We start from the raw sequence: 13558 nt of genomic DNA, 5'->3' as shown, positions 1-13558 counted from the left end.
AGAAGCAGGAAGTTCGCCATCTTATGGGTGGGGGCCCTTCGTTCCCCCTTTCTCCTCTATGGGGTTGTGGACGTTGCTTTCTCTCTGACTGCTTCCTGCTGAACGGGGGCGGAGAAGGGAGTGAGGGCTTGAGGACTGGGAGGAAAGGGTTGATAGGACTCCCACAGTAAGGACGAGTAGATGTGGACTTCTTCAGGTTGGAAATCAATGAAGGTTCCCTGTAACCATAGGTCGAGGACTTGTTGATTCAATGGTGCCAAGAGGATACAGGTGCCAGAAGCCAGGCGTCTGCGGCCATTGTTTCCAGGAACAGTTTCCAGCGGAGAGAGGGGTCCATCTCAGCGTGTGGTGAGGAGGTCACGTGAGGGTGAGGGATCTTCTGTGGCTAAAAGCTGGTAGTTCCTGAGTAAAAGCTGGTTGAAAGTTTGATTAGAGATTTTACCAACTTGGGATTTGATAAACTTTACAAGGCAAGAAGAGACAGGCGAGGAGAATGATTATTATAGGGCCTGCAATGGGCCAAAGCCAGGTAAGGAAGGGGTTTGTTATTATTGAAGAGAATGGGTTGGAGGAGTAATACTGTGGGTACCGGGAGTTACCCATGTAGTGAATGGTGCAAGACCAGTAGGGACATCCCCCGTAGGTGTCTTGCCATCGCCTGCAACAGGCTTGTTTTTGGTCATAGAGGAAGCAGAGGTAGGGAGAATGAAGGTAGCTGCTAGTGAACACTTCGGTGGAGGGAGGAAAGTGGAGGTTAAGGCTCGGAGCAGCCTTTCAGAGGGCAGTCTGATGTGGCAATGAGGGCAGTAATTTTTGTTTGATGCTGTGTGTAAGTCTCTCTGACTTTGAATCGCCATACAAAGGAGGCTGGGGTGGTGGGGAAGACAATAGGAATGAGGAAAAAAGCGAGAGAGAGCGAGGGAGCAGTAAAGGAGGAAAAAGTCATGATTCGGGTATGGATGGCAAAGGGGGTGAACGGGATTTTGGAGGAAAGAGAACAGTAAGGTCAGGAGTCTGGAGGGAGGGAGAGTCTGTAAACTTTCGTAGGTTACGAGGTCTTTTAGGTGATGTGGGGACAGAATGGTAAGGGGCGCCCCGAATGTCAGTTTATGAGCTTCCTTCTGCAAGAGCTGTCCAGCTGCTAATGCCCGTAGGCAGGGGGCCCATCCCCGAACTGTGGGGTCTAATTGCTTGGAAAGATAAGCTACTGGGGCAAAGGATGGGACATAATATTGGCCTAGGACTCCTAGAGCTTGACTGGACCTCTCATGAATGTATAATGAGAAGGGCTTTGACAAATCAGGAAGATGGAGAGCTGGGGCTTCCACAAGGGCTCGACAGAGCTTAATGAAGGAGTGTTGGGGTGAGGAGGATAATGGTTCTTCAGGGGGGCCCTTGCTGAGGTCGTATAGGGGTCTTGCCAACAGGGAGAAGTTAGGGATCCACGCTCTAAAATACTTAGCCAGGCCTAGAAAGGAAAGGATTTCTGTCTTGGTTTTGGGAACGGGCAGGTCAGAGAGGAGTTGTTTTCTGTCTAAGGTAATGGACTTTCTTTGTTGAGATAGAAGGAATCCGAGGTAAGTGACAGAAGGGGAAGAGATTTGAGCTTTGACGGGGGATACCCGGTAACTTCTGGAAGCTAGAAGGTTAAGTAGGGAGGCAGTGTCAAGTTGAGACTGTTCCCACGAGGGACTGCAGAGTAGAAGATCGTCCACGTATTGTAATAAGGTGGACTCGGAGTGATCATGATGAAACTGTTTGAGGTCCTGAGCTGGGACCTGTCCAAAAATATGGGGACTATCTCAGAAACCTTGTGGCAAAACTATCCAAGTGAGTTGTTCAGAATGTCTTGTGTATGGGTCCGTCCAGGTGAAGGTGAAAAAATCTTGGGAGGAGGGGTCCAGAGGGCTAGAAAAAATGCATCCTTGAGATCTAGGACTGAGAAGTGGGAGGCCGAGGCAGGGATCTGCGATAAAAGGGTGTATGGATTTGGGACTAAGGGATGGATAGGGACGATGGCCATGTTGATGAGGCGAAGGTCTTGGACGAGGCGGAAAGATCCGTTGGTTTTTTTAACAGCTAATATGGGGGTATTAAACGGGGAGTGAGTGGGTCTGAGGTAATTTCTGTTTAAAAGATCTTGAATGATGGGTTGGAGGCCTATGAGGGCTGAAGTGGTTAGGGGGTATTGGGCCTGACAGATATACTGAGAGGGGTCACGTAATTTGATAGAGGCATGAGGACATAGAGCTCCAGAGGGGCTTGTAATGTCCCAAACTTTGGGATTTACAGGGTGTATGAGGGCGGAACTGGAGCTTTCATTGGGTAGAGGGGGGTCGTCGGCTATGAGGGCCATCAGAAAGGGAGTACTGGGGGCTGTGGGAGTGGATATAGTTATGGAAACATGGAGGAGAGAAAGGATGTCCCGTCCTAGTAAGGGGATGGGACACTGGGGCATAACCAGGAAGGAGTGGGAGAAAGGTATGGGATTGTCCTGGATTGTGCATAAAAGGGGGGGGGAGTTTAATGGGAAAATCTGTTTACCTCCTACCCCGACTATACGAGTAATGGCAGGCGTGGTAGGGCCCCGGTATTCTTGCAAGACTGAGAAGGTGGCTCCTGTATCTAGGAGGAAGGAGATGGGGCGACCGTCTACTATTAAGGTAACCCTGGGCTCCTGTTTGGTGATGGAAATGGTCAGGCGAGAAGCCCCTGGGCCCCGTCAATCTTCTTCTGCCAGCCCCACTACGGCGGGCTTAGGATGGGGGTTGTTCATCCAGCCTCCCCTTCGGGTGGCTGGGCAATCAGACCCCCAGTGGCCCTTTTTGTGGCATCTGGGACATGGGGTGGTAGGAGATCTGGGGGAGGGGCACGCCCTTGACCAATGTCCTTGTCGGCACTTGAAACAAGCTCCTGTGGGGGGGGGCTTGTTTGTAGAGGGGCGCCCAGGTTGTGGTTTTATCAGCTGGGCCAACATTTGGAAATTGGCCTGATCAGCCTTTTGTTTACGACGTTGGCGTTCTTTCTCCTCCTCCCGGTTATGGAAGACTTTAAAGGCCACTGTTAGGATCTCAGCCTGTGGGGTAGCGGGGCCCTGTTCTAACTTTTTGAGTTTAGCTGTAATGTCGGGGTAGCTTTGAGCTAGGAAGTATGTCGTAAGGACATGTCTCCCGTCAGGCGTTTCTGGGTCCAGGCTGGTGCACTGTAATAGGGCTTGAGTGAGTCTGTCTAAGAACTCGGAGGGAGTCTTCTCCCTCCTTTGAATTATGTCTTGGAGCTTTTGAAAATTGACTGCTTTACGAGCTGCCTTTTTCATACCTGCTATTAAGCAGGAGGCGAAAATATCTCGAGAGCGGAGACCCATGGCGGTGTTATAATCCCAGTGTGGGTCTTGTTCGGGGACAGCGGTGGGGCCAGGAGGATAGGTGGGGTCAGTCCTGTGGGTTTTGGTAGCGTGCATTTGGGATTTACAGGAGTAGGTTTTTCTGAGTAGGTCTACGCTCTTCAGGAAGGAGGTTATTGGCCAGGAGCATGAAAATGTCATGATATGTGAGGCTGTATGACTGGAGGGTCCATTGAAACTCCCTGATATATGTCGTGGGATCAGTGGAAAAGGAACCTAGGCATTTCTCAAGTTGGGCTAAATCTCCTAAGGAGAAAGGGACGTGAACGCACACGATGCCTTTGGATCCTGCTACCTCCCGGAGGGGGGTGATAATTTTGGGAGGCCCTTGGGACCGAGTCTGAGGGGGACTGAAGGGTTCTGGCTCAGTCTGTGGGGGAGAAACAGGTGATGGGGGCAAAGACGCGATAATTTTGGGAGGCACTTGGGACCGAGTCTGAGGGGGGCTGGAAGGCTCAGGTTTGAACTGCAGGGGGGGTGAGGTGGGGGAGGAGATGGTGGTGGAGGAAGGGGGAGGGGCTCTTGTAGGAGAGGAGGGGGAAGGGAGTGGGCGGGAGGCTTCTGCAGGGGAGAGACGGCTTGCAGGCTAGGAGAACTTGGGGGTAGGTGGGGGTGGGGAGGAGGCGGAAAGCCTCGGTATAGGGAATCTCCTTCCATTTTTTCAGGCTCTGGCAGTAGTTAAAGCGATCGCGAGTGATGTTAGGATCAAGAGTTCCCCCTGCGGGCCATTGGTTGTTATTGTCTAGGGGGTATGTTGGCCAATCTTGGGAGCAGTATTTACGGAGAAGTTTTGGTTTTATATCAGGCGTCAGGGAGAGGGTGGCTAGATGCTTGAGCAGGCATTCAAGAGGTGAGCTTTCAGGGAGGGATGAGGAGGCTCCCATGGCTAAAGGACAGAGAAGGAGACAAACAGGGGAAGACGAACGGAGATCCTCGGACTGGGAGCAGACCGCAAGGAGACAAAGGGCGTCCCCGGTGATCCTTGGGGGTCTGCGGAAACTCGTATACGAGTCAGTTTCTAAGAAGGCAGAGTCCCGGAGTCACGAGGAACCTAGTACTAGGAATTTTCGGCGGAAGGAATTTTCGGCAGAAGGAACGGAAGGAGGGGGCGGGGGGAAAGGGAGCGTTCTCATCCGCAAAGGAGTCACCTCGTTTATGGCTGTTGGAGGGGGGCCTGAGGGTCCGCCGCAGCCGTGAAGGCCTAAGGCGGGAAGAGTTCTCTCCTCGTCCCCAAGCATCAGGGCCTTGCCGGACGATCACGGTCAATGGCGCTGCGATAGCTCGGGGAAGAGCTGCCTGCTCTGCAGGAAAACTTACCCAAAGGCCAAAGAGGAGTGGTGAGTGTGAGGAGCCAGCGCCGGAAAAAGAGGATGAGGGCAAGCTGCTGCTGGTGTCGGCGGAAGACGGGGCCCAGTTGAGGTGTCCCGTCTCCTGGGTTTCGGCACCAATGAAAGGAAAGGAGCGACACACAGCAGCAATTCACTAGAGAATTCCGCTTTGTTAGGGAAAGGAGCTGGGTTATATAGGAAGGGGCATGAGCTGATTGAGGTGTCACTTCTACGGGGCTGGTGGCTATTGGCTAGGTACTGGGATTAGGGGGGCAAGGGGTGATTGGGCTTCAGGTGGCGCCGGCGGGAACCGAGGACCCGGACGAGAAGCAGGAAATTCGCCATCTTATGGGTGAGGGCCCTTCAGACATGATTGTTATTTCTATATTTGCTCAGATTTTAACTAAGGTGTCTGTTTTTCATCTCAGAAGGTAGCCTATTCAGTTTCTCCCCTAGTTCAGATCCCTTTTTTTCTTTTCAGTCTTCTAATAAAGTTTAAGGAAACTATTTTTAGATTGGTATCCCCCTTGGCAATTGCTGACAACCATACAAAACTTCATTAGTATTGTTACTAAGTATAAAAAATTCACCTGCTTCTGATGAACACAGTAAAAGAAGTAAAAACTAGCTTTAAAATAATGAACATAAAATAATTTCTGAAGCTCTACTTTGTTATTTTCTCTACTCTGTTGCAACTTAGAATTTCCTTCCCCTGGCAGAGATTAGGGAATATGTTAGAATATTTGTTTAATCTTGCAGTAAATGAAAGGAAGGATAATTTGGAAACCATTCAACACAATAACTGTAAAGGAGATCAACTTAAAGAGAGAGCTGCAAAATGGTCTAAAAGAGATGGCCCACAAAATTGTAAGCAGGAGGATACAAAAGAAATTCCATTGACATGGTCCCAAAGAGATTAGATTTGGTGTGATGATTCCTATGAGAACAATGGCAACCCACAGAATCAAGGAAATTCAACAGGAAAAGAGAAGGAGAAACCCAGTCACTGGGGATGGAATCCAGAACACTGCATTGCCTCTGTCCAGCAGAACTCATCTTTCAGAGACAAACCCTACAAATGTTCCAAATGTTGGAAAAGTTTCAATAATAGTTCTCACTTGCATACACACCAGAGGACCTACTCAGAAAAACCTTATAAATGCTCTGAGTGTGGGAAATGCTTTAGTAACAGCTCTCACCTGATTCAGCATCTGAGAACACACACAGGAGAAAAGCCCTACCAGTGTGGAGAATGTGGGAAAAGCTTCAGCAATACCTCACATCTTATTATTCATGAAAGAACTCACACAGGAGAGAAACCCTATAAGTGTCCTGAGTAGTATGGGAAGAGTTTCAGTAGCAGCTCTCACCTCATTCAGCATCATAGGTCACATACAGGTGAAAAACCATATGAATGTCCTGTTTGTGGGAAACGCTTCAGCCATAGTTATGTCCTAATAGAACATCAGAGGATTCACACTGGAGAAAAGCCTTATAAGTGCCCCAACTGTGGGAAAAGCTTTAGTCAGAGTTCCAGCCTGATTTGCCACCAGCGGACACACACAGGTGAGAAGCCCTACAGATGTCTTGGTGGAAAAAGCTTTGCTTGTAATTCTACTCTAATAAAGCATGAGAGAATACATACAGGAGAAAAACCCCATCAATGTACAGAATGCAGGAAGAAATTCAGTCGAAGTTCAAGCCTTATTACACACCAAAAATGCATATAGGAGAAAAACCCTATGAAAGTTCTGAATTTGAAGAAAGTTTGAGTCCAAATGGCAGTATGATAGGAGAATGCAGAATCCAACCAGGAGAGAAGCTATATAAATGTTGTGAATGTGGAAAGAGCTTTGGCCTCAGCTCCCATCTCATTAGACAGAGAACACGTACAGGAGAAAAACCTTACAGATGTTCTGAGTGTTGGAAAACTTTTAGTCAGAGTTCCACATTGGTGATTCACCAAAGGACTCACACAGGAGAGAAACCTTATAAATGTCCTGATTGTGGTGAATGCTTCAATCAAAGCTTTAACCTTATCAGGCACCGGAGGACCCACCTAGGAGAAAAACCTTACAAATGTACTGACTGTGAGAAATGTTTCAGCAGAAGTGCCTACCTCAGCATTGGGAAATTCACATAGAAAAGCTTTTTGAGTCTCCTGAAGTTGAAGATTTTCCTCATAAATGGACTTGGAAAAACTGTTTAGGGGGAATGGCCCTCATTTCTTCATTTTCAGTTCCCGATTTTTCTTCCTGTTTTTTTTCCCTTTTTTTATTGGACCATGACAATTAAGATGTTCTCTGATCATGGTGCTATGAAGTTTAGAGGATTGGAAGGCCCAAATCACCAGGTCATTGGATCTGCCCAGGAAGAGTACTGCCACAGATGGAGAAGATTTTATTTTTTTATTTTTAAGGAAGATAGGAATAGATTCAAAGGAAAACATGAGAAATCCTGGGAATGAAGACACCTGAGAGGTTGAAGCTGAGATTGCCATTGAATTCCCTTATTTCCTCATGCCTGATTTGGTGGCAATAAATCATTACCACTCAGGGATTTACTCAGAGAAAGATTCTCTTTGAACAAATAATGTGATTTCTTGGCTGTTTTGTTGTGTCTTAAAGAAATGAGTCTTTTTTTAAAAATGCATTTTTATTTGCTGAAAATTAATATCTAGAACTGCATTGTCCAATGATAGTTATTTAAATTTAAATTTACATTAAGATCAAAAGAAACTTAAAATCCAGTTCCTTATTTGTACTAGTCACATATGACTAGTGGCTGCTTTATTGGATATCACAAAAAGGTTTTTCTTTCAAGGTCATCGTTCTTGGCAGATTCATAAAAATTTCCTATAAGACTGTATGAAATGTGCTATGGTGTTTCTGGTTTCTAAGAGGAATTGCAATATAGTGTAGAAATAGGCTAGAGTTTTGAAGGCACTGGGTCTAGAGATTGGCTATTCGAATGATTGTATGTTTTATGTTCAACCCATCTTGGTTATCTAGTGATACACCGTTCGTTGTCTTGGCCAAAGCCAGATTAGGAGGTAGGATTTGTAAATTCTGTTTTTTAAATTGTTGATAAATTGTCCGTTCCCCTCAGTTTTTCTATTACATGTTTTCTTGTCATATCAGAAACTGGGTTATTTTTCTAATAATCCACCCACTGAGTCTGAGCCAGTGTGCAGGGATAGTTTGGCATTGGAAACTGAGATTCCTTAGTTCTAGTCTCTGCAGTTTTCTTTTGTCTCTTTCATGTGGTTTATAGATCTGATAACTCAGACCTGTTCTCCCTGCCCATCTGTCCAATATGTTTGTAAAATGTTAAAATATTTCCTATACTCCCAACCTCTATTTTTTTCTGCCAGTGCAAAAGGTAGATGTGTAGGAAGGTCAAGACTCCTGAGTTGTCGAGGATTTTTTTCATTTTACAATTCTAAATATATCATATGCAGGACATGTAGTTACAAATTAGGAATGTGGAGCTGCTGCAAAGGCTGAGATCTGGCCAGTAACTGAACTGCATGGGATTATTTCTTCTTTCATGACTGTAGTGTGCCTGATATTGGCAAGGTAATCGTGTCTTTTTGTACTGTTACAAAATTTGAAAACAATGCAAAAGCTAACCGATAAAGGTATTTAAGTAGTATTTGGGGTGCTTTTCTGCTTTCAAACACTGGGAGAACTTTATTGGGCACCACTGGCTTTTATGTAACCCTCACCTAAGCATCTTTTTACCTTGTTATGTAGCATTGCCCAAATTGTCTTAACCTATAATACCTGAGGACAAGTGTTCAGAACTAAGAGTTTGATGTTTGAAAATTAAATTTGGGTGTTTGCTGTTGGGGCTGATATTCAGTTTCAAGGCAGTAATTGCTGTTGGGGTGGGGGGGGTGCCCAATTATGAGCCACATTAAGTGTGACAAGTAACTACTCTGTCCCTGTTTTCTCATCTGTAAAGCAGAGATAATGAGGACCTCGCAGGGCTTCTGTAAGGATTAGATAAATGTTTGCAAAGCAGCTAGCACAGTGCTCAAAACATAACGGAGTCTACATAAGTTGTAATTGATCCTTATTAATTGAAACAAATTGAAAAATGTCCTCCACGTATTTTCTAAGTAGCAATACAGCCGCAACTTGTTCTATCGCAGATTTTTTATGACCAACCTCAGTAACACTGAGGAATAAGTTATGTAAAAGCACAAGACTGTGTTGTGTTTCACATTGGCAGACTGTTAAAACACTTTTATTTGATTCAGCTTGTTGAAAATTTTTATTGTTCATGAAACAAAAGACTCAGTTTTAAGTCAGGTAAGAGCAAAATAGCAAGTTCAATTTAAGTTAATTTGTAACTGAAAAGCTTAACAACACGTAGTTTATGTCCTGTCATCATCACCTACACTATTGCCCACAATTACGTAAAACCTATTTCATAGACGTTGATGTGTATGGGAACATAGACGTTCAAATTTTAGGTGTGTTAAGATGGGCTTCATTAGTAAAACAATTTGTCAATAATCATTGTCTCTTGGAATTGAAAACTAGGAAAACGAAAGACATTTGTTGTTTATGGTGGAGAGCATAACATAGTCAAATTTAACCATATTTGATGCCTTTGCCTGTATTTCATTAATCAGCACAAATATGTTCCTTGTTTAGCTCCCCAAGAAGTATTTTTGTATTCTCTATTTCTCTTGCCGTCACAAAGGATTCAGCAACTGAATAAATAAAGTATTCTTACTTACAAGTGATTTGTTTCAGTTTCATTTTAACTAAAGAAAAGACTCCTATGTTCATTTTTTACTACTCAAAGAAGGGGCTTACAAGTTTTTTTCCTACAGTGGAGTAGGGAAAGCCATGTCGATGCATATACTCACAATATAGCAGGGAACTCACTCCCTAGCTGCTGTATAGCTTGCCAGAAGACATACAAACAAATGTATAAGAGTATCTGAGGTAAAGGTACTCCCATCATTGCAAGTCATCCAAGTTGGATCTACCAAATGGACATTCTTCTCAGTGCTGTAGAAGTTCCCTCATTGGCGGTGAGAGGTAGGGGAGTGTGGTCTGTGACTTCTGCCCCTAATACATTACTCCACGATCTTCACTAGTCTCTCACTTTCTGAAATCATGGCCATGGCAAAATTATCTTTTCTTCTTTATTCTGTATTTGGGTTTATATAACTCCTTTCAAACAATATAGTCATCCATTCATTCAACAACAGTTTACCTGATGCCTAATCTGTGTTTTAGCAGAGGTCCAGTGACAGTAAGAAGGGCTAAGGAAAGGATAGACTAGTAGTAGGGAAATGTGCACCTTTCCAGATGACTACTTCCTCCTTGCCAGTTCTTGAACTATACTAACATGCTAACCTTCCATCTTCAAATTTTAATAGTTTGAAAATCCAAGGAGCTGGAATTAACCAAGGATTAAAGTGGTTAGGTTTGCTTTTTGAAAATGCAAGGTTGGTGAGGTTTGACACAATACTTTGCACACAGTGGTGCTCAATAGTTACTGAATGGGTGAAATATGCTTTACATGATTTACACTGGTGTCCAAGAGTATGTCCTTACAGGATGTGCATTCCTAGTAGACAGTTATTTCCTTGAGTGTAGAGAATGGATTCCATTTTTGTAATCCCGACACAAAGCCTGGTATGTGAAGTGTTTATTGGTTTTAGTTGAGGGGTATTCACCAATGGATGAAGCCTACTGGATTAGGCTACATAGCCTCGGTGTCCCCGCAGGACTCTTTAACGCCATTACTTGTCCAGTCCACAGAGGCTGGGCTGGTTGGAAGTGAAAGTCGCTGCCCTAGAATGCTAGGTCTATCACACTAACCCTAGAGGACTCCTACAATGTCCCAGTTGTTCAGTCTTATGGATGGAGGCAAGACCCTGGGCTTTTGATCCAGACTATCTAGAACAGGTTCAAAACCTGTTTCAAATTCATGTTTCAGTCACTATTTTTGGACTCTGTACTTTGTAAGATTTGGTAAGTGGTGAATGAGGTGAGGTACCCGTCATATCATAGACATTAAGGAAATACTATTTTCCTTACCTGTCCACCCTTATTTGCTCATAATTTTGCTAAGGATACACTCTAGGTACAGAAATGTTTGATCATTTCTTGGTCAATTATTTCTAGGTTTCTAAAATAAAGATATTAATAACATTTAGCTCATGGATTTGTTGTAAGGATCAGTGAGATAACGTATGCCATGTGCTTAGTATTGTTGGTATCTAGTAATCACTCAATGTTAGCTATTATCACCATCACACAGTGGCTCTAGACAACCATGGATCTTTGCATCATCTTTGAAGGTGGCCTCAGAGACCTGGGTGTCCTCTGTGGCCACTAAAATGGTATAATCCTTTTGTTATAGTTTATTCCATTAACATGAAGGGGTATGACCAGGAGTGTGTAGGCTAATAATGTAGCACATTGTTATTATAATATGGCAAATAGTTGCCTTTTCTGTTCAAAAATTACCCTTCCTTTCACTCCCCTATGTATTTTATTTCATTTTTGTTCTTATAACTCTGTCTGGCCCTAACCTCTTCTGCCTTGTCCATCCATATTCTAACCTAAACTTAGGCTTTCTTCTTCTACCTTTTATTTTGTTCCCTTCCTTTGTCCTCCCTCCTTCCCTGCCCAATGAAGTAGGAATCAAGTCAGGGCTAAGGCTGGTCCAAATGCTTGTTTACAAAGATATAGATAGAAACAGGATGCCTGGCAATCATGACTCCATGGGCACATAGCCACTGAGAAACAGGTAGCTTGTTGGTGCTAAGATAGCAGCTAGGTTGCTGATACAATATTGCTTGACTGGTCAAATCATTAGATCTGCTAGGATTTGACACAGTGAGGGATGAAGTGGGAGCTTTGGTTGAAAAAGGATCATGATTAATTTTGAGCCACGCTGGGTCATATGGACAAACGGGCAGATTAAAGAAAATATCAGTTAATTATACTGACAAACACAGGCGAAAGATTTTTCCTTTGCAAATAGCTTACTTTCCGATCATTCAAGTAATGCTTGATAACTGAAATATACAGAGAAGTATAAAGTAGGAAATACATAAAAGTATGAAGACTAAAATAAAAATGAACTGTAACTGTTTTTTCCACAGCTCACTCACCAGAAAGTTTGCAGATCCTTCCCTATAACCTCTTTTCTAAGGGTTTATCTGAATATTTTTTAAAAATTGGATCGTATGGCGTAAATATATAGTATTGTGTTTTATTTTTCCCAATCTTACATCATTTGTCCATTCACCTGTTTTAAATTAGGAGATTTTTAATATCTTCATAATAATACACTGAATGATGTATCGTAATTTAATTGTTCTGATGTTGGATGTTTATATTGTTTCTAATTTTTTGCTATTTAAAATAACATTACTGTGATCAATGTGTTTTCGGTTGTTATGCTTATGTTTTGATATTGTGCTTCTGATTGTTTGGTTTTGCTTTTTTGATTTTTGTTGGTACACAAGTCTTATTGGACATCTCAAATTATTTCCTTAGAGTTAATTCCTAGAAGTGATATTATTGAGTGAAAGGGCAAAAATGTTTTTAAAGGCGTATTGCTTAATCACTTTCCTCCGATAGTTATCAATTTAAATTACCTCAGTGAAATAATTTTGTTAAACACGTTTCAGAGGGGCTAGGGGAAAAAAGGTGATTTGAGGCCCATACATTTAAATGATGAAAATCTCTTTTAAGGTAGCTTGTTTGGTTATTTTTTTTCCTGTTTTTTTAAGCCTTCCTTCCCCCATCTTGGGTTAGAATCAGCTGAGAGTCACTTGGGTTGAATCATTGATTTTAAGAACTATTTGGGCTTTTCCTTGTGCGGCCTTGGGCACAATTGCAGTAGGTGGTGCTGGAAGCTGTTCTAAGGAGCTGGGGAAATGCAGAGAGGCCCAAAGCCTGGGAAGCGCTGAGAGGAAGGGCTGTCTAGCTTAGTGCAATACCTATTGTCATCTGAGTCAGAAAATGAAGGGCACGCCAAATGACTAAAGTAAATTCAGGTTTGGCAAATGTTTCTACAACTTATGTTGAGGGAAAAGCTGGAAGGAGGCTTATCAGGTTAGACTGCTCAGAAGATTAGAATCCTCATCTTTCCTATCCTACTGTCATCAACAATTCAATAAAAAACTTGTATTGTTGGCTGCAGGCTTTAGAGTTTTGGTAAAGGAAATGAACATCCACAGACACAAACAGTTGGGAAAGGGAAAAAATATATCAGGTGTGGTCACTGCCATGTCAGAGGTTATATACCTGGTTACACCTATGAATTCTCAAACCTCAGTGTAAGGATAATTTCCTCTGGGTGGCCATCCTTGACCCCTCGGTTAGTTTATCTGCCCTTACCCTCCAGAGTAATGTGTACTTGCTCTTTTTTGGACAATGTCATCTTGACCTGATTGCTGCTGTCTTCTCGATTAAACTAACTCCCAAATGAGAGGTACTGTCTGCTCTGTTCACTGCTTAACTCCCAACTCTAAGTATAATGCCTGTTACAAAGTGGACAGTTGTTACATATTATTACATTGAATTGCTTTGATGTATATGCTAATTATGGCTTTACAAGTAGTACTGAAGGAGAGAAAGAAAATGAAAGTTCAAAATTAATGTAATTGTCTCCACTTGCAACTAGAATTTGTAAAAGATTACATAAGTACTGAGGGGATCTAGAACAAATAACTGGTCTTAAAAGTCTTTTTGGACAACATAATAGGAAGAAAGTTTTGAGGGTGCAGTGTATGTGTTTCTAATGTGTAACAAATAAAAACAGTGAAAAAGAAATTGCTCAGTTT

At 43.2% G+C, this 13558-nt stretch overlaps 1 protein-coding gene across 1 annotated transcript in view; it reads left to right on the top strand.

Moving 5' to 3' along the window:
* Window positions 1-6985, top strand: part of LOC130683269 (serine/threonine-protein kinase TAO1-like) — a 92831-nt gene extending 85846 nt beyond the window's left edge. Inside the window, exons 15-16 of the mRNA XM_057499526.1 lie at window positions 5491-5558; window positions 5659-6985. Of these exons, the coding sequence (XP_057355509.1) occupies window positions 5491-5558; window positions 5659-5934 (344 nt within the window). The 3' untranslated portion in view covers window positions 5935-6985. The remainder of the gene's footprint in view (window positions 1-5490; window positions 5559-5658) is intronic.
* The last annotated feature ends 6573 nt before the right edge of the window (window positions 6986-13558 follow it).

The sequence above is a fragment of the Manis pentadactyla genome, chromosome 4 (assembly GCF_030020395.1).
Source record: "Manis pentadactyla isolate mManPen7 chromosome 4, mManPen7.hap1, whole genome shotgun sequence".
NCBI classification, from domain to species: Eukaryota; Metazoa; Chordata; class Mammalia; order Pholidota; family Manidae; genus Manis; species Manis pentadactyla.
This window is presented reverse-complemented; position numbering and strand designations above follow the sequence as displayed.